The sequence below is a fragment of the Vipera ursinii genome, assembly GCF_947247035.1.
Source record: "Vipera ursinii genome assembly, chromosome: 5".
NCBI classification, from domain to species: domain Eukaryota; kingdom Metazoa; phylum Chordata; class Lepidosauria; order Squamata; family Viperidae; genus Vipera; species Vipera ursinii.
The window spans coordinates 15,261,091-15,288,257 of NC_139518.1; the positions used below are offsets into that span (position 1 = coordinate 15,261,091).

Here is a 27,167-nt window from a genome sequence, read left to right on the forward strand (position 1 = left end):
ACCTCACTTAGCAACAGAAATTTGGGCTCAATTATAGTCATATGTATGGTGGTGAAAGTTGGACCATAAAAAAGGCTGAGCACCAAAGAATTGAGGCCTTTGAACTGTGGTGCTGGAGAAGACTCCTGTGAGTCCCTTGGACTGCAAGATGATCAAACCTGTCAGTCCTAGAGGAGATCAACCCTGACTGCTCTTTAGAAGGCCAGATCCTGAAGTGGAAACTCAAATACTTTGGCCAACTAATGAGAAGGAAGGACTCACTGGAGAAGAGCCTAATGCTGGGAAAGATTGAGGGCAAGAGAAGAAGGGGACGACAGAGAATGAGGTGGCTGGATGGAGTCACTGAAGCAGTAGGCGTGAGCTTAAATGGACTCCAGCAGATGGTAGAGGACAGGAAGGCCTGGAGGAACGTTGTCCATAAGGTCACGATGGGTTGGACATGATGCAGCTAACAACAATAGTCATAAGTCAAGGCCTACCTGTACTGCTCTGTATCTTTGCCAGAAAAGCCAACTTTTGTGATGACACTAGGTATTGAATTAAAACTTTGGGTGAAAACTTTGAAAACGTTTCGCTTCTTATCCAAGAAACTCTTCAGTTGCCTTTTGGGGAAAAAGTACCTTTGGGAGAACCACGACCTGGATGATTTGAGAATTTTTTTTAAATTCCATTTATATCCCGCCCTTTTTCCGAAGACTCAGGGTGGCACTAAGCCGCCCTGAGTCTTCGGAAAAGGGCGGGATATAAATGGAATTAAAAAATAAAAATTCTCAAATCATCCAGGTCGTGGTTCTCCCAAAGGTACTTTATTCCATAGACATTCCTTCCCTCCTTCCTTCCTTCCCTCAGCATCCCGGGATCTCTCTCCAACTTCCCAGACTTTTCAAACAATTGCCACATCCGCGCCGCCTCGAGAGAAAGGAAAAGGAGGAGGAGCAAGAGGGCTTTGAAAGGCGAAGTCCCGACGCGGCTCCACCTCAACCACCCAAATCCGAGCCCAGCAGGCCTCTCCCCTCCACACAGGGGCAGCGTCGCCCGTCGCCCGTCCGCTCTTTCCCTCGTGCGAGTCCCCCTTTTGTCCGCCAGCGACCACCATGCTGGCCTCCGGCGGCCCCAGCACGGGCCAGACCTGCGGCCTCATCCTGATTTTCGCCGTGCTCTTGCAATCCATCTGCGTGGCAATCACTTTCCTTTATTTCACCAACGAGCTGCAACAGGTCGGTGCGAAGTTGATCGGTTCCATCTTGCGGAGCGGGTGCGGGTGCGGCGGGGAGGGTAGAAGAGAAGGGAAGGGAAGGTTTGCTCAAGGTTGCAAAGGAGGATTCTTAAGACGACCCCACCACCCCCGTTCTCCCCACCGTCAGCTTGCAAGATGGGGTCCCTTCGGATGCATATGCCCTTTGCAATTCCAACGGATTTACTTGCCCGTCGAGGACAACGCAGGATCCGATCTTTTTTTCCAGTTCGATCGCTTGGTGACCTGGCCCGGATCGGGTATTAAAACAAAAGCCCAGGCGTGCCTCTGGCTCACTCGCCCAAATGCACCGCGTCTACTTTTTTAATTTCTCATAATTGCTATTTTCGCACTCCCAGATCTGCAACTTTTGTGTTTCCTCTCTCAAGTCAGGCCTGTTCGCCCCACCAATTTAGTCGCTTCGGGCCCACCCCACCCCGCTTTCCCCCGGTCTTTTGTTAGCAAATACAAAAATAGAGCTTCGGGGCCGACCGAATCCGCCAGTCGCCCCTTTCTTTCCTTCTCCACAAACGGATTAAGCTTGCTTGCTTACTTACTCTAGAGCAGGGGTCGGCAACCTCGGCTCTTTTATGACTCGTGGACTTCAACTCCCAGAATTCCTGAGCCAGCATAGCTGGCTCAGGAATTCTGGGAGTTGAAGTCCACGAGTCATAAAAGAGCCGAGGTTGCCGATCCCTGCTCTAGAGTAAGCAAGCCCCACGGAGCCCAGCGAGCTTACAAGCGCCAAAACCGTTCACGGCTTGCGATGCAAGCAGGCGGAAATCCTTTTTGTAGGTGGTGGTTTTATTTGGGGGCTGGGGGAGGGAAGAGAAGTCAATGGCGGGAGATGGTCGTGATTTTTAGCGGGACTTAGCTTCGCTGTCTCCAGTGACTGTACTTCACTTGTCAATAAATGCGCAACTCCACTACTCTAAATAAAGGCACAGCGCCTGTTCGTTGTCTGCCATCCTGTGTGTCAGTTAATCGTACATTAAAGAACGGCTTCAAGAATGTGACTCAGAACTAACCTTGTTTCAAATAACAACCACCAGCCATTTCTTCCCCTCCCCCCCTCCCCGTGAGAGGGTAAAACTCCGCAATAGGCTGCAAAATGATAGGCCTTTTTTTTTTGCCTCAGTCTTAAAAAGTGGGCTCCCTTTGTCTTGAGAGCCTTTGTGGGTTTTCTGCCATACGTTGGCTTCTGGTGTGAGATTTGAATTCTTTACACAACCGCAAAGATTGCGTTGGGCTGGGCTGGGTTGTTATAATAAGGCAGAGTTTCTTAAACTTTTCCAGAATTCCCCAGCAAGCGTGTTGGGAAAAGTTTGAGAAGCAAGTTTGAATAACACTGGTATGGTGCCTATTCAAGCATGTAGGGAGCAATCTCGGTTGGTTTGTTTTGGTTTGTTTTTCTTAGTGGGTTTTTTTTTAAAAAAAAAACAGAACCTGGGAGAATGGAATCTAACCATGGGCCATTCCCACGAGATAAGCTTTCTATTTCTGCAATTGGCAATAATGCAGTAATTTCTTCGTACCAGCCAGTCGTAACTGAATTTCCCTGAAGCAGTTCCAGTCTTGTCTTGCAACACTGAACATCTATGTGCAAAAGTTGTATTGCGCAGGTCTGGCTGCTGGACTAAATGATCTTACATGGTTCTGGGTTTCTCTGGGAGAAAACTGAATGTTTCACTTATTGCAAAATAATAACTAAGCAGAAACTAAGCCTTTCTTGATATTGCTGCCTGGAAAAGTTAAAAAGGGGAAAAAAAACTTGGTTAAAAAATTGGCTCTTAACTCCTATGGGACTGTTTCCAAATGAACAGCACCGATGAAACTAACTCACTTTGTGTGCAAGCTCCATTCTGATGTTCCAAGCAAGGAGAGGGAGCTAAGCTTGCATTTGACTTCTTTCCTTTCACACATTTCCACAACTCAAAACACATTTCCTGCAACCAGCTGATCAGGAAGAGCAAGGGAGTTGCCCATCCTGCCTCCTTCCCTGCTTTTCTTAGATTCACATTTTCTTGGATTCACATTGCTTTTGTTTTTCTGGATCCTGGCTTGTTGAAGAAGGCAGGAGAATGTGGTACTCTGGATGCTCAAGACCCCCAGTGGCTGGAATCACCTATGCAGTTCTCAGATAAAAACACCCTTTATCTTATCTCACCCTACGGAGGAGCAAATAGGGATGGGGGCTGCAATTTGGGGCTGCAATTTGAGCCCCCCTTTTCCATGGCATTCAGAGGCCATTGCAATCACAATGGCTGGAGAATTGGGAGCAGGAAATAGCACTTTTGTCTGCTAAAAACTAGTCTTACATAAGGTAAAGGTTCTCCCCCCCCCCGCACATGTGTTCTAGTCGTTTCCAACTCTAGGGGGCGGTGCTTATCTCTGTTTCAAAGCCGAAGAGCCACCGCTTGTCCAAGGAAGTCTCCGTGGTCATGTGGCCGGCATGACTAGACACCAAAGGCGCAAGGAACGCTGTTACCTTCCCACTGTAGTGGTCCCTATTTTTCTACTTGCATTTTTACGTGCTTTCGAACTGCTAGGTTGAGCTGGGACGAGTAACAGGCGCTCACTCTGTTACGTGGCACTCGGGATTCGACCTGCCAAACTGCCGACCATCTGATCGACAAGCTCAGTGTCCTAACCCCACTGAGCCACCGCGTCCCTAGTCTTACATAGTGCTTTGTAAAAAACAGCACCCACTCAGCTCTTTGAAACCCAGGTTAAAACTAGCACATTAATCAGCCAATGCTGCCAAAGGTGTATCTCTATTATCCCATTTTTCTCAACCACAAACTTTTGAGTAGACCACAACTACCTACCTACCTACCTACCCAAGTCACTGAGCAGATTAAATATGGCTCCAAGAGTAGGAAAAACTTCAAGGTACTGTGTGATACCTGGTACCTTGGTGGCCAAAACAAGAATGATGTATTTCTTGTTTGGAGAGAAATAGTACCCTTATGAAGTAAATACGCCTTATTCCTCCAGGGGTCAAAACAGGTGTTCCTTGTTTTTGAATTATGTACACTTCTCAACATTGAACTACCACCTTTGGTCAGTAGATTATTGTAAAGTGTCCCAGATAAGCCTTTGCTTTCTAAACAGTGGAAGGTTATTATTACTTTGCTGAAGACAAAATGCTCCAAAGTGGGCTATATTCCATGTCCCGGTTCTGTTATATTGTTTTGGGACTTGGCCAGAGGAAGAGGTTGGGTGCAAACCCAGCACCATTACCCATGCTTAACTGAACCAGAGGTTAGTGAAATAAGCCAAGGATATTAGCCAAATAAGCCAGGATTTTTGAGGCGTATTAGATCAGAGGATAACCAATGCAGCCTGTACTTGCCCAACACTGGAGGCTAAAATGTGGTAAATTAGGTTTGCTTGCAGTTAACTTCAGTGGAATCTGATCGGAGAAAGACTGTGCTGCAACTTGCAGTGTCGAATATTGTTTATGCAGCTTTTGTGCTAGGTGATAGAAATTGACTTGGTGCATTCCAAGATGTGTTTAACAATGCACAGGCTCAAGTTATTTATTTTGTTTGTTTGCATGAATTGTGTAAGATAATTAAAACTTTGTTAGGCTGGACTCTGGAGAACAGTAAAACTAGATTTGGGTGGAGAGAAACAAGGTAGATTGACTCTTTGCTTCCCAGAAAAAAAGATTATTCATCCTACCACTGTTACTTCAATCAAGATTGTGATCTCTTTTCATACAGGTAGAGTATGAGAACACAGTTTTATTATTCAGTACATACTGCAGGGTTTGTCTTCTCCCATAGTAACACCACACACACACAAAAGGTAAAGGTTCCCCTGTACATGCGTGTTTCCAACTATAGGGGCCAGTGCTCATCTCTGTTTCAAAGCCAAAGAGCCAGCGTTTGAGGACGTCTCCGTGGTCATGTGGCCGGCATGACTAAATGCCAAAGGCGCACAGAACGCTGTTACCTTCCCACCGTAGTGTTCCCTATTTTTCTACTTGCATTTTTACGTGCTTTCGAACTGCTAGGTTGGCAGAAGCTGGGACAAGTAACGTGCTCAGTCTGTTACGCGGCACTCGGGATTCGACCCGCCAAACTGCCGACCTTCTGATCGACAAGCTCAGCGTCCTAACCCACTGAGCCACCACATCCATTTTCACACACACATACATATATAGAAAAAGACAAGCACCGATATTTATACATTTCAAAAAAAGGAGAAAATGATGCATGTATGTATGTATGTATGTCATACATGAGGTTTAATTATTTGTTTTTTGATTTCACATCAGCCTTATAAAGGGGTGTGTTCTCATTTAAGAAGCTGTCCAAAAATCCACTTTTGCTTATGTTCACACATTTTCCAACGAAAACAAGTTTGTTGAACTGAAACCATTATTGTTTGAACATAATCGATCTATCTATTGCTGCATTGGAGGCATCCTGGGAATTATCGTAGCTTTGGTTGTAATTTTTCTTTAAAAGATAAATTTTTAGGCTTGTAGAGAATAATTTTAAACTGTATCCAGTAGTAAAATGGGACTTTCTTTCATAGTACTCTGTTTCATTTAGCTTAGCACTTCGCTTTTGTAGCCTTGGAAGGGTGGGATGGTGAGTTAAAACTTCCTGTGATTGTTCTGTTTTTAACGATTTTCACTACCCACACACATTAGAAAATAGGGTGGACTATTCCTTCGTCCTACAGTTGCCTTTCTTGACCTCCTTTTTTCTTCTTGACATCTGTTTCCTGAAATAACAATTGTTGAATTGTCTAGGCAGCAACTAACCCCAGCTACATCACATTTGAAATGCTTCCTGCTGTGTGACTAACTTCTAATACTTCCCTAAATGCAGTTTCTGGGGAACTGTTTTGGTGACTGAGTACAATTCTCTAAACCTAGCATTTCTTAAGAGAGTAGAAAAAAATTCCAAGGAGGAAGTATTATATTATTGAATATAATTATTATTATTAAATTTATTTGCTGTGTATTTCACCATGGAGCTATTCTAGGTGAATATGCATTGCCAGACATGACAGTTTCCTGAGTATTGTGAAAATTTGTGCATATTCTAGCTCTGAGGTGCGGAGCTTGACTGCTGAAAGGTTCCTGATTGGCTGCCCATCTTTGAGCACTGGCCTATCACCATTCAGGGCCTGATTCAAAATCTGAATTGTGGAATTCATTCTGCAGATGAAATGAGAGGACTTCACCTGCAGTTCTAGATACAATTGTGTTCAGGAACTCCATCTGGTTTATTCTTAACTCAGGCGCATGGAATACTCTTTGCCACTTCTACCCGAATGCCACTTTTGGTTTGAATCTTAAACTAAAACAGGGCACACATATGTGTGTCTGGGTTAAAACAGCTTTTAACTTTCATGTTATAGGAGAAAAGCAAGCTGAGCTAGAAGGAGGAGTTAAATGTGTTATCACTTTGGAATCATTGCAAATCTACCTCCCCCCTCCCCAAAGTCCATTATCTAGTGCCAATTTATTTTTGACCATTAGTTGACTAGATTCTTGTACAGATAGGCTTCACCTTACGACCACCACTGAGCCCAGAGATTGTTGTTAAGTGAGACATTTGTTAAGTGAGTTTTGCCCCATTTTACAACCTTTCTTGCCACAGTTAAGTAATCACTGGAGTTGATAAGTTAATAACTTGGTTGTTAAGTGACTCTGTCTTGCCCATTGCTTTTGCTTGCCAATAGGTTGCAAAAGGTGATCACATGACCTTGGGACACAGCAGTGGTCATAGGTATGAACCAGTTGCCAAGCATATGAATTTTGATCACAAGATCATGAGGATGCTACAAAGGCTGTAACTGAAAAATGGTTGTAAGTCATTTTTTTCATTGCCATTGTAACTTTGAACGGTCACTAAATAAACTGTTGTAAGTTGAGGACTACCTGTATATAGGTAGCAATAATAAACTCTTCTGTGATTTGAACTCCACTAATGTTCCTGGTTATTTGCTCCTGACATGGGTGTAGTTTTATGGCTAGACAACGCCTTCCTTAAGCTCTCCTATGCTCTCTGGTTTTTGAAACAAGCCTTGGTTATAAAGTAAATATAAAAAGACATTTTCCCTTGATGTAGTCTATGATATATCTTTGGTATGAGTAGTATCTGATCCTAGTTCCTAATGCTGCTGCTTCTGGACCCATTCCAGTGCCTCTCCTGCCCTATACTTTCTCCTCCCTTTCCAACTAGTTGTTAATTGTGGAGGATGCTAGAATTGTTGCCTATCTTCATTTATAGTGAAAAACATTTGGATAATGTGACTTTATATAAATCTCCCCCAGATGTTTCTTTTCCTAGAATTGTCTATAGCTAGTTCAGACAATGAGACCACAGAACCTAAACAGAAACGGTGAGCTATCACAGAAGCCTGCCTCCCACACAAAGCCTTTCAGTTAATAGCAAGTTTTGTCTTTTGTAAACTGAAAATAGCTCTGGAAATACCCAGTAGAAACACAGCATAACTTTCAGTCCAGAAATGATGTTTAAGTGCACAGTTAAACCTCGGTGGGGTCAATCTCTGTGGGTGTTCTTCCTTTATCTCTTCTGAGAGAATGCCTTCTTCCCTTTGAATTTCCAAGCTTACTGAGGTAACGGGGGAGAAAGGTTCCCACAATTTCTACAGATTCATTTGTCAGTCACTTGGGACTATGTGTTCCTGTAATCTTGTCTGCTTCTCTGGAATAGGTAAAGAAGAAACTGCAGAATTCGTGGGTGTGATGCTGACAGTTCTGAAAAAGTTCCTTAAACACATTCCTTGGTGTAGACTTTTGCACCCCTAATTCCCATTGTTACTTTTAATTATGAACTCTACCCATTCTACCTTTGTGTCTTTTCTTGTTATTTCATCTGTTTTTAATGCCTGGGTTTTAAGATTTTGTTCCAAATGGCTGAAGATTTTGGGCAGTCAGCAAGCGGCATGCCGAGTTAAATAAATAAGCGAACAGGAAAGATTCTTCACCAGATGTGAAGAATTGCATGGGTCTTGTAATCTTGAAGGATTGAAGTAGTAACATTGATGATGGTTCCTGCAGGCTGGCCTATCAATTTATTCTTCTGTTTATTCAGTTTGGGCTTTTTCTGCTAGAGATCCTATCTTCAGGACTAGTGGTTTCCAATGGAGATAAAAAAAGAGTTTCTCACAAAGGGTTTTTCCTGCATGATGTTAGAAAAAAAACCAGGGTGATGAAACAAATAGACATGGATCACAACTGCCTCCTTCGGTTTTTAATTCCAGCGACAACTTCCTCCTTTTTGCATAAGTGCAATTCTGGCAAGAGAAACGTAGGTAGCGTATAACCTTGTATATATATTTTTTCTTACTCAGTTGTCTGAAACAGCTTCCCAGTCTTGACGGGATAAATAGGTCTGTGTATTGCAAGGTGGTCCTATTACCACGGTATGTTTGCTGTGGGATCAAAACAGAGGCCTGAAAAATGAGCATTGCAACAGAAAGTAATCAGGCTGAAAGAATATTAGTAAACCACCATATGTAAATTAGATTAGAACATCTGCTGGATGTTGCTAATTTACACTCTGCTAGAAGAGGCTTGGATCCCCTTCATCCAGCTTTCTGCATCAGACTGTAACAATCTGGATATATCTGAGAAGCTCAGAGATTTGACAGGAAGGCAGCAGTTCTCTTTTATGATTGGTTGGTTGGTTATTTATTTGGTTTATACGTTGCTTTTCATTCAGGAGCATTAGGTGGTATACATAGTACTTCCTCCTCCTGTTTTTTCCCTGCACACGTTAACAATGTGGGTACATTGGTTTGAGTGTGACTAGCCTGAAATTACTCCAAAGATTCCATTGATGAAGTTAGAGCAGAATCTGGGCTTACCCAGCCTACTCCAGTTCCTTAATGACTAGTTCAGGGGTAGGCAACCTCGACTCTTTTATGACTCATGGACTTCAACTCCCAGAATTCCTGAGTCCTGGGAGTTGAAGTCCATGAGTCATAAAAGAGCCGAGGTCGCCTACCCCTGGACTAGTTACTTGAGAGAAGTATACCGTAGTTCCAGAGGGGGAGAGATCTCAATCTATCTACCTGTTTCACTTCATGCATACTTTTACATACTGCCATGGCGCTTCCCAGGTCTACTGGAGCCTTCCTGGTCTACTCTTTAGTCTACTGGAAGACTTAACCTGCACAACCCACTTTCTTTACTCTTTTTTCTAAAGGGAAAGCTTCTCTAATTCATGAATTCTTTGGTTGTGTTTTTTAAGGCAGCCGTATAAAGCATGATCATAAACTGTTTCTCCATTTGCCAAACTAGAGCCAGGAAAATATTCCCGTCTAACCTGGGTGGCTTTTGATCAAAGTCAGACCTAGGAAGCATTAGGATCTGGCAGGAGTTATGACGAAAAGGCACGCATCCTGTTCACCCAAAGGTGAATAGGAATTCTGGCAACTGACAGTGTGGGAAGGTTACACCTTAAGCAGGACAAGCCAAAACAGAACTCTGAAGCAGGCTAGTCAGCAGTGACTGCCTCTATTAGCTTTTGAAGGCCCTCAAGCCAGATACATTCAATGGCCCAACCTTGTTGCTACCTGCTTTGTTTCCCTTTCATCTTGCTTCCCACCTTCTTGCTTCTCAGACAGAAAGTCATTAAGCAAAGAGACTGGCGCCTTCTGCTTCTCATCTCTAGGGAGAAGACCAGGGAGCCAATGATAAAGACCTAATATAAGTCCATGAGCTGTTATGAGTGTCCCCATCTAATATTATAGTTTTTGATAGGTCTCCGATAACACCAACCTTGACATCAACCCTGTGGAGGCATTTGGAAAGAGCATAGTTTATTAACCATTGGGAGTCTTCTAGAATATACTTTTAAGAAATCTGGGGGGGCGGGGGTGAGGATCATCAAGACCTGGAAATTTTGTATTTTTTATTTTCTATTTCCATTTGTGTCCTTCATCGGTCACTTCCATTTCTTAGTTGTGAAAAGGCAGTGGAAATCCTGGAAGCCCTGAAATGATAACTGGCAGTAATTTTAAGAGTCCATAAAATTAAACTCAAAATACTTGATACCCAATATTGATACTTAGTTACTGATATCAAATAGTGAGGAGGAAAGATTAGCTACCCAAAATTACCTTGTAGACGTTTGTCATTGTTAAATTTGACTATAGCAATGATTTATTGTTGAATTTGATTATAGCAATGATTTAGACTTTGGTATTTATTTAATAGCCTTTTGCTGGACCAGTATATATTCAGCTGCTCCATTTTATATCTAGTTTAGGAATTAAGAACTGTGTTAGAGTATTTAGCATTAACGGTTAATATAGCATCCTTAGCAGCATTGTATGTAAGAACATGTAGCATTTACAGGGTTAAACTTATTTCCTCAAGAGATGGCTTATGGGAATTGTAGTCTAGCTGTATAGTGAATACCATGCTTTCTAGTTAAGTGGGTGGAGCTTCACAGTTTATTACAGGATTTCCTGGCTTGATGCCAGGGCTTTTGTTCTCTCTCTACAGGAACCCTAGCCATGTGGCTGGGTGATAACAAGCTCCGTTTCAACAACATGTAACTTGCATAGGATGGCTAGGATTCGTGTAGAGAGAGGACAAAAGCCTTGGCACCAAGCCAGGAAATCCTGTAATAAACTATGAAGCTCCACCCACTTAACTAGAAAGCATGGTATTCACTATATCATGGGAGAAAATATGAAGAAAGATATTGAAGCCATGGTTTTGTTCTTTTGCTCTCTTCATTTGAGTAGAAAGCATTCAGAATGTTGCACAAAGGGGTGCTTTGAAGTTGAAAGCAAACCATCTGTTCCTCTCATTTTGTATATTTCCTTCCTCAAGTTAATATATCCAATATAGTTAGAATTTCCTTTTCAGTCTGCCTTGAAGTGAGACTAAGGGATGAGTTTAGGTAAGGAATGTTTTTGTCTGCTATTTATGGCTCAGTTCTATAATAACACAGAAAGGAAGACTCAATCTTGGTCAACCTTGAGAGGAAGCTTGATGGTTTTTGCTGTTTTTTATAGATTATCCTCTGAACATTTTGTACCTAATTATATATCTCGAAGAGGCTTCATTGCAAATTCAAGAAACATCTGACACTGTTCAGAAAAGCAGTTTGTGCCATCTTTTCTTGTTTCATATGACGAGAAGCCTTCTTACTTGTACAGGTAGTCCTTAACTTACAACAATTCGTTTAGTGACCACTTGAAGTTGCAATATCACTGGAAGAGAATTACTTGTGACCATTTTTCACACTTACGACTGTTGCAGCATCCCCATGGTCATGTGATCAAAATTAAGATGCTTGGCAACTGGTTCATATTTATGACGGTTGCAGTGTCCCTGGATCATGTGATCACCTTTTGCAACCTTCTGACAAAGTCAGCGGGGAAGCCAGATTCACTTAACGACCTTGTCACTAACTTAACAGCTGCAGTGATTCACTTAACAATTTTGACAAGAAAGGTCATAAAATGGAGCAAAATTTACTCAACTGTCTGTCTTGGCAATAGAAATTTTGGCTTAATTGCACTCATAACTCAGTCGATTTTTGAAACTTGATCATAATGGCAGTGAATGGAGCATCATGGACCATGTGCACATATCACTTTATCAGTTATGAATGAGGAATTGTTTCTGTCATTGATGGCCACAGTAACTCTATTTCTGTATGACCTATAAAGCACAGTTTGGATTGCATGAAAGTACTCCCAGCAATAAAACGAAAGTAGAGATGGAAGGATGGAAACAGAAGGAGAATGAAAGTTATGGATAATTGTAGAATGTTACTGGGACAGAATGGAAAAAACGCTGAATCCTGGCGATGAAGCAAAGATGACATCTTTCATTGATTTTTGCATAGGTATGTACACATGTGAGGATGAATTACATGAGGTTGGTTGGGATAAGAAAAAATTAGCCTAGGGTGAAGCTGGAGGCAGAAGTTGCATGTGCACAATTTGCAAATGTTCTCCCTGTTAAGTAGCAAAAAGGAAGGAAGAACGTGTAATCAATTGCATTTATATTAGGACATCAGCTCTGAGGGATGTTTTAGAATTTATTTCAGGTGAATAACAAGGGGAGAAAGAATGGAGTGAGTGGATAAATAGAGACCAAACTAAACATATTGTCAAATTTGTTTTGTACAGATTAATCGCCAGATGAAAACAGAAGAGCAGATGGAAAGCCACCTTGCAGTTGAACTGAAGCTCTACCAGCAAGTTAATATGAAGGCTTCAGCTTCCTTCAAAAGCTGGGCAAACTTCCATTATCCACTATTTTCAAGGTTCTCTGTGAATATCCATGATTCTTTTTACCATTTTGGGTAGAATACATAAACAGGTTGTTACAAACAGTAGGTTTTTCCTTGTAACTTTGATGAATAAAGTTTTCACTTATTTTTTTGTAATAACTTGGCTTTTTTGTTTATTTGAATTTTCTGAACAAAGTAGCCTGACTTAGTTCATTTATAAATATTTTCTCTTGGCAACTCCCCAAAGTATTAATAGGTCATTGTCATACTTCTCATAGTAGCCATCTGTAGAATTCAAATAGTTTGCATAGAAGCAGGAATAAAAAAATACTTATTTCTGTAAATAATAAGTTCCAGCTGAGTAGTGCATTTATAAGTAAAGAATAACATTAATGGACTTTTAAAGCGGAGATAAAGTCCGATTCTAGATAAACATTTTGGGTTCCTCCTAGATTGGAACAAAAGAGTAGGTTATCATGTTGAAATAGTCTTGGGACCTTTATTAGGCCCAATCAAAAAATCACAAATGAACAAACATTTGGGTTGGATTTTTTTTCTTCTCAGCGAATCTCACACAGAACTCCGAAGATGGAATATTGAGATATTCAAGTTTCAAAAGTCTGCATGTCATAAATTCGGTATTTTGCTTAGTGCAGGAGACCGAAATCATGTCACATACAGTAGAAGACTTCTCATGATTGCCTGATTATTGCAGTAGCCCTTAATGTATTTTTTTCTTTTGATTTCAGTTTTAAAGTAGATTTAGACATACAATTAAGATCAAGAGCTGAAATTTAAATGGTCTGCCAGTCCTGCATTAAAAAAAAGGGTGTGCAAAATATTTAAAGTTTGAAACAGTTGTCTTGAGATGAAAACTTAGTGCTCTGAGCTTATTGGAAGTATTTCAATACCTCCATTCTGGAAAGGGAACTGTTTGGAATTTAGAATACTTTCCAAAATAGGCAGAATGCATTCATTCAGTAATTTTGGGACAGCTGTTGCAAACTCAAAATGTTCAACATACCACTAAAAAGTAGGCAGGATCAGGATGGAAAAATAGGAGGCAAGGGAGAAAAACATATTTTTAGCCTACTCTCTCTTAAATGGTGCAGTTCTTAAAGTAGCATCTTCCCAGTCTATTCCAGTAGAAAACCTACCATAATTGAACAAGAAACGGAGCTAGATCTGCATAAAGTTATGGCAAGAGCCACATACAGCTACCAGTTGTCCTTTGACCGAGAAGGCCTAAATAACCTCATAAATTCGATAGTTTGTCCATGAAGACAGTTTGGTGGGTTTGAGGCTTGGACTTCATGATCGAACTGCATATCAAGATATTTCAAAGGCTCAGCTTGTAGAAATCCATGGGAGATCGATGCTGGTGTCCTGCAAGAGAGAATTTTGTGGTCCAGTAACTGTTTATAAAGATGGCTATCCTTCTGTGTGATCCATTTGTCATTCTGAGAGGGTTGTGGGGGAAAAATGGCAGATGGAAGGGAAATAAGACTTCCTTGTTTTGTTCAATTTGTTTTTGTTTTTCATTGGATTCCTTGTTCTGGATCACACTGTTTTTGTTCAGTTGCATTATAATTATAGTGTACTATGAATAAATTTGCTTCTCATTTGTAACGACCTTTTGGGAGGCAGGTTCCCATTCTGCTGTATCTTATAATCTTTCCTGATTTTTTTCTGCTTCTTTTGTATCTTAAGGTGGCTTAATAAACTTACGTAAATAAAAAAAAATGTATATACAGTCAATTATTTTTCAGATGGATTTGACACCATTATGGAAAAGCCCATAAAAACATCAGTTCACAAAGACTGCAATCTGAGGGAAGTCTATTCCAAATTCTTCTTTCAATGGGAATTATTAGTGCAGTTCTATAGTTTTGGGACTTCCATTTCCCACTGTTGTGGAAGCTGGGATTAATGGCAATTGACATCTTAAATCAAATGGAAATTCTTGGCTCACCTACTTGGTTTAATTAGATCTGCCTTCTAGTTAGTCTTCACCTACTTATTTGGGATGACAGGTCTTGTGTAGCACACTGTGGTTTGCTTCTGATCAGACATGTGTCAGCCTGCCTGAAAATCAAATAATGGTCGAGAGCTTTATTACAACCTGGGAATTTCTGCAAAATCACCAGTGTAGATCAATTATAAAAGTGCTAAAATCCCCACCCACAGGATTGTGAGTGTATCTCATAGTTTGAGTATGAAACTGCAGAAGAGGAAGCAGAGATCTGTTAATCTCTGGTGCTAGTCTGAACAGATAAGACTGGGTTGATAGTGACTTAACAACGCCCGATAAAAAGTGTAAGATAATTAAAGATGTTTAAAATGTAAGCTGGGATTCTCTGGCAGCCCAACACCAGATTACAAAAATGGAAGTTGGCTAAATGTATCAAAAATAAATGTTGCTGATGTTCAGTTACTGTATTATTCATACTGTATATGTTCCTGCCTCCACAGTTCCATTCATTTAATTAACACTTGGCTTCCCCCATTTTTCTAACACAGCTCCGAGACACGTATGCAAAGAGTAGCTTTGCTTGCTTCACCAGAGAACACTTTTTCCTGGAAGATATGGATCCAAATGGTAAAGAAGATGGCGATCCTTGCTGGGAGGTCAAATGGCAGCTGTCGAGGCTCATTAGAAAGGTACTACTACTACTACTAATAATAATAATAATGTTGGAAGGGACCTTGGAGGTCATCTAGTCCAACCCCCTGCTCAGGCAGGAAACCCTATACCATTTCAGACAAATGGCTGGCCAGTCTCTTCTTAAAAACCTCCAGTGTTGGAGCATTCACCACCTCTGGAGGCAGGTTGTTCCACTGGTTAATTGTTCTAACTGTCAGGAAGTTTCTCCTTAGTTCTAGGTTGCTTCTCTCCTTGACTAGTTTCCATCCATTGCTTCTTGTCCTGCTTTCAGGTGCTTTGGAGAATAGCTTGACTCCCTCCTCTTTGTGGCAGCCCCTGAGATATTGGAAGACTGCTATCGTGTCCCCCCTCACCCTTCTCTTCATTAAACTACACATACCCAATTCCAGCAACCGTTCCCTATATGTTTTAGCCTCCAATCCCCCAATCATCTTTGTTGCTCTTCTTTGTACTCTTTCTAGAGTCTCGACATCTTTTTAAAAATACCCATCAGTCTTGTACCAAATGGAAATGGGGGGAGATGGTTTCAAGGATTTTACTCCTTTCTAAGATTTATAGTGTCTGTGCTTTAATAAATTATGTCTGAACTTTCTGGAGTAGGCTCTCAAAATTTTAAAATGCAGATAGAAAGAGAAACAGTTGCAATCAAATATTCCAGATTATCACACCAGCTTCCGTGTATGTGTGAGATTGCCCGGAGGGTTACATTCCTACATCCATACTTTGTAAGAAATACTAGTGGAGAGCCAGTTTGATCTAGTGGTTAAGACACCAGGCTAGACAGCGGGAAACAGTTCAAATCCTGCCTTAGCCATGAAAGCCAGCTGGATGACATTAGCACAGTCACTCTCTCTCAACCCAACTCGCCTCATAGGGTGGTCATTGTGGGTTAAAATAAGAAGAAATTGGATATATTTTGCCGCTTTGAGTTACTTGTAAAAATAATGCAAGGGATGCAAATAAATAAATGAATAAAATCCCCCATTGGGACGGCCGTGGCTGCATAATTCCTAACTTGTTCAGATTTACTGATAGCAGACTTCAGATAAAAGTGTTTCAAAGTGTGTGCTGCATCTTTGTTTTATAAACTCTTGCTGTTTTTATTATATTGCATATTATTGATACGCTTTTCTTAATTTCTTTCTAGTCCAACTGTTTCAATTTGTCAGAGAGTGGTTTGAATTTGCCCTGCTTTGAGATTTTATTTATTTATTGGATCCTGAAAAATAGAAGAAACATTTCATTAATAAATAAGTAGTTACAGGGTAGTCCTTGTTTAATAACTGTTCACTTACTGACTGTTCAAAGTTATAATGAATTCTCCCCCAAATGGTACTCATGGCCTAGTTTTGAAATTCTAATGATTTCCACATAGAAAGAAAATTAAAAAAGCATCTTGATAATGTGTAATATGATAAAAACAGCAAGAGCTTAATAAAACTAAGATGCAGCCCACACATAGCCACATGACTACATTTTGTCAGTCTTTTTTTATTATTATTTTAAATTGACTACATTTTGAATGCTTGCCCTTACAGCCAATTGTAGCATTCTGCGGTCATGCGGATTAATGTTTTTTGCTGGAAACTGGCCAAAAAAGTTTTCCAGCAAAAAAAAAAAAATCCATAAGAATGCATTGACTTAGTTAATGACTGCCATGTTTGCTTAACGACTGAGGTATTCACTTAACGGCTGCCTCAAAAAAATGGAGTTAGTCACAGTTAGTCAACTTAGAACCACCATGATTTATAACAGACATTTTGGGCTTCATTATGGTTATAAGTCAAGGACTACTTGTAAAGATTGTTCTGAATTTTTTATAGGCCTAGTTTAGCCACTACTGCCACTTTATAAGACTTTCAGAGCTTTAATGCTCATGTGAGGTATTTTGAGAGGGAAAATGGCACCTGTCTTAAACTGTTCTGGGAGATGTGTTTATTTCTGTTGCTGAATTGAGCTCCAGGAAGAGAGTTAAGGATGTGTCTCTTCTCTTCCCTTTTTAAAGATTTCAGTAACTACACGTAGTCCTCAATTTATGACCTCATTTTAATTGCTAAGCAAGAACGTTGTTAAGTGAGTTTTGGCCCCATTTTTACAATCTTTCTTGCCACACTTGTTAAATAAATGACTGCAATTGTTAAAGTAATAACACAGTTGTTAAGCGAATCTGGCTTTCCCATTAAGTTTCCTTGTCAAAAAGTTGCAAAAGGTGACCCCATGACCCTGGGACGCTGTAATCATTAGAAATATCAGCCAATTGCCAAGTGTCCAAATTTTGATCTTGTGACTGGGGGTGCTGCAATGGTTGTAAGTGTGAAAATGGTTGTAAGTCACTTTTTTCCAGTGCCGTTGTAACTTTGAATGGGCACTGAACCAAATGGTTTGAAGTCAAGGACTACCTATATACGTAATATGACAGGCTTAGAGCTGTCTTACAGCAGGGGTGTCAAACTTGCAATGTCGTATGACATCTCGCGATGTCTCACGACTTTTTTTCCATCGCCGGCAATGGGGTGGGCGCAGTTTCACCATGATGCATCCGGCCCACAGGCTGGCAGTTTGACATCCCTGCCTTAGAAGTTGTGTTCTTTTTGGAACATATAAAGTACACATTGGGATCACACCATAGGGCTCAAGATTATCCAATAAGCTGCGACTGCTGAACTAACTTCTTGGTTTAGAACTTAAGTACATGCTCATTGGCTAATATACATATCAACAATTCTGGCTTCCCCTCTGTACATTTTTTGCAGAAGGAAGGTTCCTTAGACTCATTCCAAAAAATAGTTTTGGGGGAGATGGAAGTATATATAAATCCAGTATTTGGGTTCATGCTGCTGTATTCTAATAACACCAGGAGGGAAAAAAATAATAATTAATTATATTTGTAATTGCAGATGGTGGCCAAGAATCGTGCAGAAGAAGCAACATCAACTTTAACACAAGGTTAAAAAAGTTTATGATTCATGATTCATGAATGGCTGCATTGTTGCACTGAGGAAATGAATGAGATAGTCATTGAAAGCCAGATTATGATGTAATCTAGATTATTTAAAGAATCTGAACATGGAGCACTGGCCCTAGGAGGCACTTCCGTGTCTAAGAAAATGATTAAATTGAACTCGCCCTTACTGCATTTTCCATAAGTGGATAAGGAGATAATATCATTTATGGAGGCCACAGTCAAGGGACAGAGCAGAGTTTAATTTGCAGAAGGTCTGAGGTTCACTCTCCCATTAAGTGATGGACAAAACTTCTACCAGTGATCCTGAGGAGATGCTGGTCATCAGAATAAATATGTGGACACTTTATCTCAACTACAGTTGTGGGGAAGATGGAAAGAAGGACCAAGCCATCACCTCTGCTGAAAGAACAATTCCATTGAGTTCTTCAATGGTTTCCATTTTAACTAGTTCCCTAAAGTGCTAGAGATACCTCATTTTCTTACAACATCCATGTTGCATTTTTCTTTTGAGTTATACCTTTTTTATACTGTAGTATTAGTACTGTAGTAGCCTCTATAGTCGGACCTGTTTAAGGGAGCCTCCTACATTCCTTCCCATATAAGCTGGTATAAGCATCCATGTATCTATTTCGTCCTTTCTTGTAATATGTAATATATATCTAAATGTGTACGGTAAGAGGGGAAAAAAACCACGACATTTATATAAAGTATTTGTAAGATGTAAAGGAAAGAAGAGGATTGGGTTTACCTGATATAAAATTATGTTTTGCAACTTGTTATTTAGGTTGGATGAAAGACTGGGGGTTGCTGAGAAATAGAAGGCTTTTGGAATTAGAAGGACACGATCTGAGATGTGGGTGGCATGGATGTTTCTGGTATGACAAAGCTAAGGTTAACATAGATTTTAAAAGGAGTTCCTGATGGGAAACTAAATGTTGGCATTTCTTTCTATCCAGACAACATTTCTCCAGATGCCATTGCAAGAGATGTACCTAGGAACCCCCGAGTCGCAGCTCATCTCACCTCAAGCAGAATTGCAAGGAAAGGTTTATTTGTACAAAGTAAGACAATGCCTTCCTTATTCTGGGGAAAGAAGCTAATGTTTAGAGGAATGCAATTATTTCCTTTACAGATAGGTGGCAGCACTTGTCTGAGCCTAGAACAGGAGTAGGCAACCTTGGCTATGCTGACTCGGGAATTCTGGGAGTTGAAGTCCATGAGTCAAAAAAGAGCCGAGGTTGCCTACCCCTGGCCTAGAAGCAAAGCAGGGTGGGGCCTGGTTAATGGTTGGATGGGGGATTTCAGATAAGCAAATCAAAATACATTTTAGGCAAAGGCAGTGGGAAACCACTTTCACATTTATACGGTATAAAGCTGCTTTATTGTGTCCTTATAAACAGCAGGAATCAAACTTGACAATATCTGATAATTAATTGTAAATTGTAAATCAGAACCCAGAAAATGGAAAGCAAAACTCTGTATTAGGCAGGCCCATCCCCAAAAATAGTGGTAGTCCCACTAAGTAGTCCCAGGTAGGAACACAAATCCTGTCAGCTGGACGTGATACTTTGTATTATGTCTTAAAATGCTTGGTGATAATTTTTGTGATAAAATGTTGTATAAAATTTTCCAAATCTTAATTTAATGGGAATCATAGAACCGGGATTTTGAACACTTTCTCTAAGTTTGCCCATTTGATTATCATTACGGTACACCCCAAAGATGCTTTTATTTCTGAAACGTAACTGGATTTTCTTAGTTTCCCCCCCCCCCATCTTTTTGCAACACATTTTACTTCTCATAGAAGAAGCTTCTTCAGTTCTAACTGAGCGGTGAATGGAAAGATACTTTGCAGGCTTCTGCCCACCTACTGTGTTACCCCGAAAATAAGACCCGTTTTTTGTTCTTTGGCCTCCAAAAGAGGCACTGGGTCTTATTTTCAGGGGGTCTTTTCCACTCACCTCTGGCACCGACAGCCCCACCCAGCTTTCACTTCTTCTGTGGCTGAAAGAGCAGCTTCATTCTGCAGCTGAGAATGAAGCTCTGGCCTGCATTTCACGGCCAGAGGCCTTTCTGGAAGACCTCTGCAGCTGAGAACTGAGCTATGGATTCAATCCAAAGTTTGGTTCTCGGCTGCAGAGGCCTTCCAGAAAGGCTTCTGACTGCAAAATGCAGGCCTGGGGATGCCGCAAAAGAAGTAGGCCGGCAAGGAGAGGCCTGACTGTAAGGTAAGTGGATGCAGGGCATGTGTTGCAGCTCCACACCACCACCACCCCACTCTAGCTTGATTTTTAGGTATTTGCCTTACCCCAAAACTAGGGCTTGTTTGGGGGGTAGGTCTTACTTTCGGGGAAACACACTAGCACTCTGAGGGTTGTTGAGGCTATTTGGGGGCTTATCTGTATCCTCAGGGACGCGGTGGCTCAGTGGGTTAGGACACTGAGCTTGTCGATCAGATGGTCGCCAATTTGGCGGGTCGAATGCCGAGTGCCGCGTAACAGAGTGAGCACCTGTTACTCGTCCCAGCTTCTGCCAACCTAGCAGTTCGAAAGCACGTAAAAATGGAAGTAGAAAAATAGGGACCACTACGGTGGGAAGGTAACAGCGTTCCGTGTGCCTTTGGCATCTAGTCATGCTGGCCACATGACCACAGAGACATCCTCGGACAAGCGCTGGCTCTTCGGCTTTGAAACGGAGATGAGCACCGGCCTCTAGAGTTGGAAACGACTAGCACGCGTGTGCAGGGCAACCTTTACCTTACCTGTATCCTCAGAATCACCATAATTGGAGTGTAAACAAGTGTAGAAGTTTCTTGGGACTGCTAGCCTCGATGACTCTGAGAGAGAGAGAGAGAGAGAGAGCTAACGACCAATCCTCAGATCTGCTAATAACCAGATAACTGCAAAGTATATAAATCCTTCTGTTCCTCACCACTCAGAACTGAAGAAGTGTTTTTCTTTTCATATTGCAAGCATGAGAAGCCAACCATTTTTCAAGGAAAAAAACAGTCAAAAAAGTCCAGTTGCCTTTTAGGACAAAGCCTACCTGGATGATTGAGAATATCCATAGATGTCATATTACACTTTTTTACCCAGTTAAAGGTTACAGACATGAGAGTTTTAGGATACGTGGAATGGTCCTGAAACACATTGTGAGAGAGGCACAGACTTCTAAAGGGGCTCTAAAATATGGTTTTTAGCATAAAAACCAGGCTTTTGGGTTTTTCCCCATTTATTCACTGAGGACTGCCTTTGCAGACTATGCAAATGTGATACATACTGTAACTCAAGACAAAATTAATATGTTGAGAAGAAGGGACAGACCCAGAGACCAATCCTAGCAGGAAATCTGTGGGGTTAACAGAAGATTTTAACAAATTTAGCTCAGAACCGCAAATATCCTTTAGAGCCCACCATCCTGGGCTCTCTACCAAGGTGAAGTGAACATTTTCATGTTCTAAAACTCAATGAAAATAGAGTGGATGAATGCAGTCTGCTTCCCTGTGATATTAGGCTTGTGAAACCTAGACTAGATGAACATAATTATTTCAATTAAATCAATTTGCATTAAAATCAGTGGAGTGGAAGTTAATTGTCCTTGTTTTAAGTTGTAATGATTTCACTTGATCAAGTGGTTAAATACGAGAGTTTGGGTCCATCTTTTGCTAGATACTGTTAATTATTTAATGCTATCTCCCCAAGTAAATGTGTGGGCATATTATATAGATGTTCTTGTTGTATAATTTAGAGGCTACTTGTGTTGCATTTTTAAATAAAGCCAAACACTACGTGGGATATAAATATGCTATTTTTCAAAAGGACTTGTATTCTCTGCATGCAACCTTTATGTAACCTAACCCAAACTATACTATCTAGAGTTTCTAAGGGGAAATTCAAGTGTGACTCCAAAGCAGCCCATGGGAAACTAGCAAGAATGTTCTGGCCATAGAACATGGTCAGGAATATAAGACTAATGCCAGGCCTGGAGAAGAAAGCATGATGCAGCCTTTTTTCCTCTGATGGCTCGCATTATGTCAGGTGGCCATGGTGGCAGTGGATTCTGGGAGTTGACGTTCCAACACGTCCTTCAGAGCACCACATTGGGAAAGTCTGCAAATACAGGTAGCCTTCATCTTACAACCACAACTGAGCCCAAAATTTTATCTTGCTAAATGAAGCATTTGTTACGACCTTTCTTGCCACAATTGTTCAGTGAATCATTGCAGTTGCTAAGTTAGTAACAGGGTTGTTAGGTGAATTGGACTTGGCTTCCCCCTTGGCTTCGCTTGTCAGAAGGTCGCAAAAGGTGATCACATGACCCCTGGACACTTCAACCACCATAAATATGTTGCCAAGCATCTGAATTTTGATGACGTAACTCTGGTGATGCTGCAACAGTTGTAAATATGAAAAATGGTGATCAGTCACTTTGTTCACTGCCGTTGTAACTTTGAACGGTCACTAAATATGCTGTTGTAAGTCAAGGACTGCCTGGGGAGTCTTGGAAGAGAGCTGGTCCAAAGCCTTGATAAAACTTTCCATTTTGTAACATGTATGACAACAGTACTATGGGTCACGTTCCTTAATCCATACGAATGTTGATCATACATTTTTTTTTAAATTTTAATTCCATTTATATCCCGCTCTTCTCCGAAGACTCACGGCGGCTTACAAGCTTAGCAGTAGCCTTCATTCTATGTATATGCCTGCTTATTAGGGCTTTCACAAACACACCCAGCGGCATTATTACAAAGTCAGCTTAATTGCCCCCAACAATCTGGGTCCTCATTTTACCTACCTCGGAAGGATGGAAGGCTGAGTCAACCTTGAGCCTGGTGGGACTCGAACCTGCACTAATTACAGGCAGCTGGTGTTACTTAAGGAGGCATTAGCCCACTGCTCCACCAAGGCATTGGGATTTAGGACTCATATATTGCAGTAAAAGCTGCAAAGAAGATGCAGAGTTTACATGATTTGTCTTTTTTTTAAAAAAAGGAGGTGGGATTTATTCAGCGTTACATTTATTTAGCGTTTTACATGCCTAAAACTATTTTCTGCCTTTTTTCAATCAATCACAGGTTCTCCTATCAGAAACAATTTGGGATTTAAAATCATCTCTTGGCAATCTTCGGTGTATCCTTCCTTTCTTCACAATGTATTGCTGAACAATGGAGAACTTATCATACAGCAGCCTGGATTTTATTACATTTATGCACAGACTTATTTTCGGTTCCGGGAATCAGAAGGGGTTGAATCCAATGCAGATCCTGACTCGGACAGCATTAGGAATCCAAAGCAGATGGTTCAGTACATTTCCAAATTTACAGATTATTACCCAGAAGCCATCCTGTTAATGAAAAGCGCAAGAACCAGTTGTTGGTCTAGAAACCAAGAATATGGACTGTATTCCATATACCAGGGTGGAGTGTTTCAGTTAAGGAGAAATGATAGGATTTTTGTCTCCATCAGCTATAAAGAACTAGTGGATATGGATAAAGAAGCCAGCTTTTTTGGAGCCTTCCTGGTCTCTTAAAGAAGAAAATGAGAGAACAATTAGACATCTATAAAGAACTTGTGGAAGATCTGGAAAATTCTGCTTTTGAAGTAGAATAAGAAGTAGTTGCACTATCCACAGAACTCGACCAAGTATATAGCTTCTCTGTTAACCACCAGTGAGACCAGTTCACAAACTCCACAGTGAATGGTTGGCATGCTATAGATACAGAAATACCAACAAGCTGTTGTGGGTCCATGAATGCTCTTCCAGGGATTTTAGTTTTTGTTTGGAACGGGATAGTTGCATTTGGGTTTGTTTCAGCAAATTTCTGTTGATCATATGCATGGAATCCATGCACCTAACAAGACTCCTAACAGCGAGACCTACATAGTGACAAGTGATTCGAGTTATACTGTCGGGTGCGTATTGTCACTGTGGTATGGGTTGCATTTGCTGAACTGCTGGACTGACTCTGATGGCAGAGTGTAAAAGATAAAGCAAAATAGATTCCCTGAGTTTTCTTTTTTTTCAAATCAGAATGGCGAGAGCTGCACTGCTCATTTAGAATAGCACCTGGAAGATCCATCCAGAAAGGTACCATCTCTGATTGCAGGGCAAGAAGAATCACTTATTGCAAAGCTGCACCCTAAGTTCGCTTCCATCAAGGAGAACCGTTCATATGCCTGCACCCCTTCATGCGGTTTGAAATGGTACAGTCCTGGGTATGCTGTATCATGCAATATCTCCAAACATGATGTTCATTTTTGAGAATGAAAAATGTGAATCCCATTGGGAAATCTGCAAAGAACAGGATTTGCTTCATGTTCTATAATTGGGCTGAATGGATAAAAAAAAACTAAAAGATTACTCTGAAGACTTGAAGCAGGCTTCAGATTACTTGAGCACCTCCTTTTAATGCATATGAATAGATTGTTTTAAAGTTTAAGATTTTTTTTAAGTAGCACACTCGCAAAAATCGGGAGAATCAAAGCAATCTTTTTTTTTTTTTTGCAAAGTTCCAGATGCAGTAAGATACAAACTGAAGAGAGGGATGTAATTTAGAGGACCCTCAGTAAATCAATAAATGGTGCCTTTTGATCTTGTGAGAATTAGTGTTATCACCTGTAGACTTCTGCTGAAGACACAGGAGGTTAAAAAAAAAGTAAGTAACTCTTAACCGCAGACTCTGTAAAAACAATTGTTTCTGAGAGTTTACTGCTTTATTCCAGAAGGTAAGTGATGGTCAAAGAAGCTTCCACGTATCACATAACTCTTTAACACGGGATAAAAATCAGTTTTATTTCTGTAATGCCAAATAGTTACTGGATCAGTATTTAGTAGCATTTGCCATGTGGCAACATTGTATTGAAATGCCATGAAAATTTTCACCTGCTGCATGTATTTTGCACTGTGATTGACACAACAGTTGCCAACTGTTTCTCCAGCTCCCACAGCACACCACTTTTGATGTACACAGCTTAGTCAATACCATTGTTCGTTGCTCTGTTGCGAACCCCTGAGGATTTCTCTGCTGTCGTTGGTGTGGTTTTTCATGTGATCTGTTAGCTCAACTGCTCTGTGGGCTTCCTAAATCTTTTTAGTTTGGTTGAGAAGGAAAATCCCACCATAACTACAATTTTGGACAATGTGCTGATTGTAGCCTTACTTCTTTGGCCGATATGTTTGAAAGAGTTACAAATATTGACCAACTGCTTCTGTAGAAGGAAAATACAATCGTAACTAATTTTGGACAGTGTGGTTATCATACTTTTACTATGATGGCCACATGCGTTTGAAAAAGATGTAAATGTAGGCCAACTGCATCTTCAGAAGTAATTTCTTTCAAAATGCTTTTAAAATATACGCAAAGAGATACTGAAGTTACATACTGTGTCCAATGTTGGGGTGTAAGTGTGTAGCAGTGACATTAACATGATGTTGCATCGTTCAATTTTAGGATCACCATCCTTTATTCACACCACTGTAAAACACATGTTCTTTAATTCCGAGCTGAATCAATCAATTCGATGGTCTCCAATTTGCGATGACAAATCTGAGGATGTCTGACTTGGAGGCCATGCTGAAATAATACTGGGAGATTTTGCCCAGTTAGTAGCAAGTATGTAAAAACTTGGCAATCCTCAAACCTCAGTTGTCATGCTCATGGTGATATTAGAGAAGAAAGAATTGGAAAGTTCTGGAGATAAAGCCTCCACAACCCATTCCTGTGAACTTAGTTAAGAAATCAGAGGGACAAAACTCTGAATGACCATTAATGGGTAGCAAAAGTCTGTTGGGACAGTTTTGCAGCCCAAGTGTGGTTTGTATACTGTGAAGCAAAGCACCGGTTTAGTTAGATAGTTCCTCTTTATTAATGTTGGTTTAACAAATGGAGGCAGGGAATGTGATAGCACGTTCTTGACCATTTGGGTTGTTTTAAGCCGTAGTATGGATATCAAAAATGCTGTCACATGTGGTATATATTATTCTTTTTTTTCTTGATTAAAAAATGGGTTTATTCTGAATGCCTCAAACAGTCAGAAGAAACAGGTGATAATTGAGCAGGGAAAAAGGAGATCGCCAAACTTTTTTTAGGACAATCCGTTTACAGGCAGGGAAATCTAGACCAGCGTTTTCCAACCTTAGGAACTTGAAGATGCGTGGACTTCAACTCCCAGAATTCTATGCTATGCTATGCTGGCTGGGGAATTCTGGGAGTTGAAGTCCACGCATCTTCAAGTTCCTAAGGTTGGAAAACGCTGATCTAGACCACCAGTCGATGGCATCAAGACCCTCCACACTATTGTGTGATTTTAAATTGTATGATCAGCTGCAAAAAGTGAAAGTGCTGCTAGATGACCGGCCATCTAGCAGCACTTTCACTTTGTGCAGCTGATCATACAATTTAAAATCACACAATTTTTTTTTAAAAAAAGCTTAAGCTTAAAAACAAGTATGAACCCTTTTGCACATGATATAAAATGCTTTTCAGAGATCATCTATGTTGGGGATCTTCAGCAGACTTGAAAATGCAACCAATGAGAAAATGATGCAATTCTTCCTATGTATTTTCTTTTTTTTTTTAAATGTGAAATTTCTTATTGAGTCCTGAGATTTTGTACTTTCATTTTTAATAAAAAGTTTAGAATTAATTGTGGACTTGTTTTTTTTGTTGTTGTTGTCGCACCCCCTTTCATCTGAACAAAACCCTTTGCAAGCTATTCAGTAACCTCCGGATGGGAATTTTGGGAATTTTACCAAAAAGGCTGAGAGCCATAATCTCCAGTAAGAGAAGGAAGTCATAGCATGGCAAAAAAACAGGAAGAATAACGAATGGAAATAGAATAGGAAGAGTTGAGTAGAAAGTAGAATAGGATAGGATAGGATACGTAGGAGATAGGATAGGATAGAAGATTAGAATTTAAAATAGAATAGAATAGAATTCTTTATTTGCCAAGTGTGATTGGACACACAAAGAATTTGTCTCCGGTGCATAAGCTCTCAGTATGTATACAAACAGCAAAGTGATAGGCCACAGATCATAAATCATAGTTT

The 27,167-nt window shown here is 40.6% G+C and overlaps 1 protein-coding gene across 3 annotated transcripts; it reads left to right on the top strand.

Annotated features, from left to right (window-relative positions):
• Positions 1-826: 826 nt before the first annotated feature.
• TNFSF10 (TNF superfamily member 10) lies at positions 827-26,623 on the top strand. 3 transcript variants are annotated; one of them, XR_014492728.1, is made up of 6 exons: positions 827-1,217; positions 15,007-15,147; positions 18,049-18,097; positions 19,073-19,177; positions 23,194-24,774; positions 26,605-26,623. XR_014492728.1 is itself a non-coding variant. In XM_083364476.1 (5 exons), the coding sequence occupies exons 1-5, from the start codon at positions 1,095-1,097 to the stop codon at positions 23,646-23,648; spliced, it is 873 nt and encodes a 290-aa protein (XP_083220602.1). In that variant the 5' UTR covers positions 827-1,094; the 3' UTR covers positions 23,649-26,237. The 3 variants fall into 3 exon arrangements, 1 of the variants encoding a protein (XP_083220602.1); XR_014492729.1 differs by lacking the exon at positions 26,605-26,623 and having other exon boundaries at positions 23,194-24,031; positions 24,150-26,237; XM_083364476.1 differs by lacking the exon at positions 26,605-26,623 and having other exon boundaries at positions 23,194-26,237.
• The last annotated feature ends 544 nt before the right edge of the window (positions 26,624-27,167 follow it).

What these genes read in the sequence shown, in the direction of transcription:
- TNFSF10 (XM_083364476.1), top strand. Translation starts at nt 1,095, where the DNA reads ATGCTGGCCTCCGGCGGCCCCAGCACGGGCCAGACCTGCGGCCTCATC. An exon ending in AACATCAACTTTAACACAAG is followed by an intron (nt 18,098 to 19,072) that starts GTTAAAAAAGTT and finishes CTTTCTATCCAG; the next exon opens with ACAACATTTCTCCAGATGCC. An exon ending in GAAAGGTTTATTTGTACAAA is followed by an intron (nt 19,178 to 23,193) that starts GTAAGACAATGC and finishes AATCAATCACAG; the next exon opens with GTTCTCCTATCAGAAACAAT.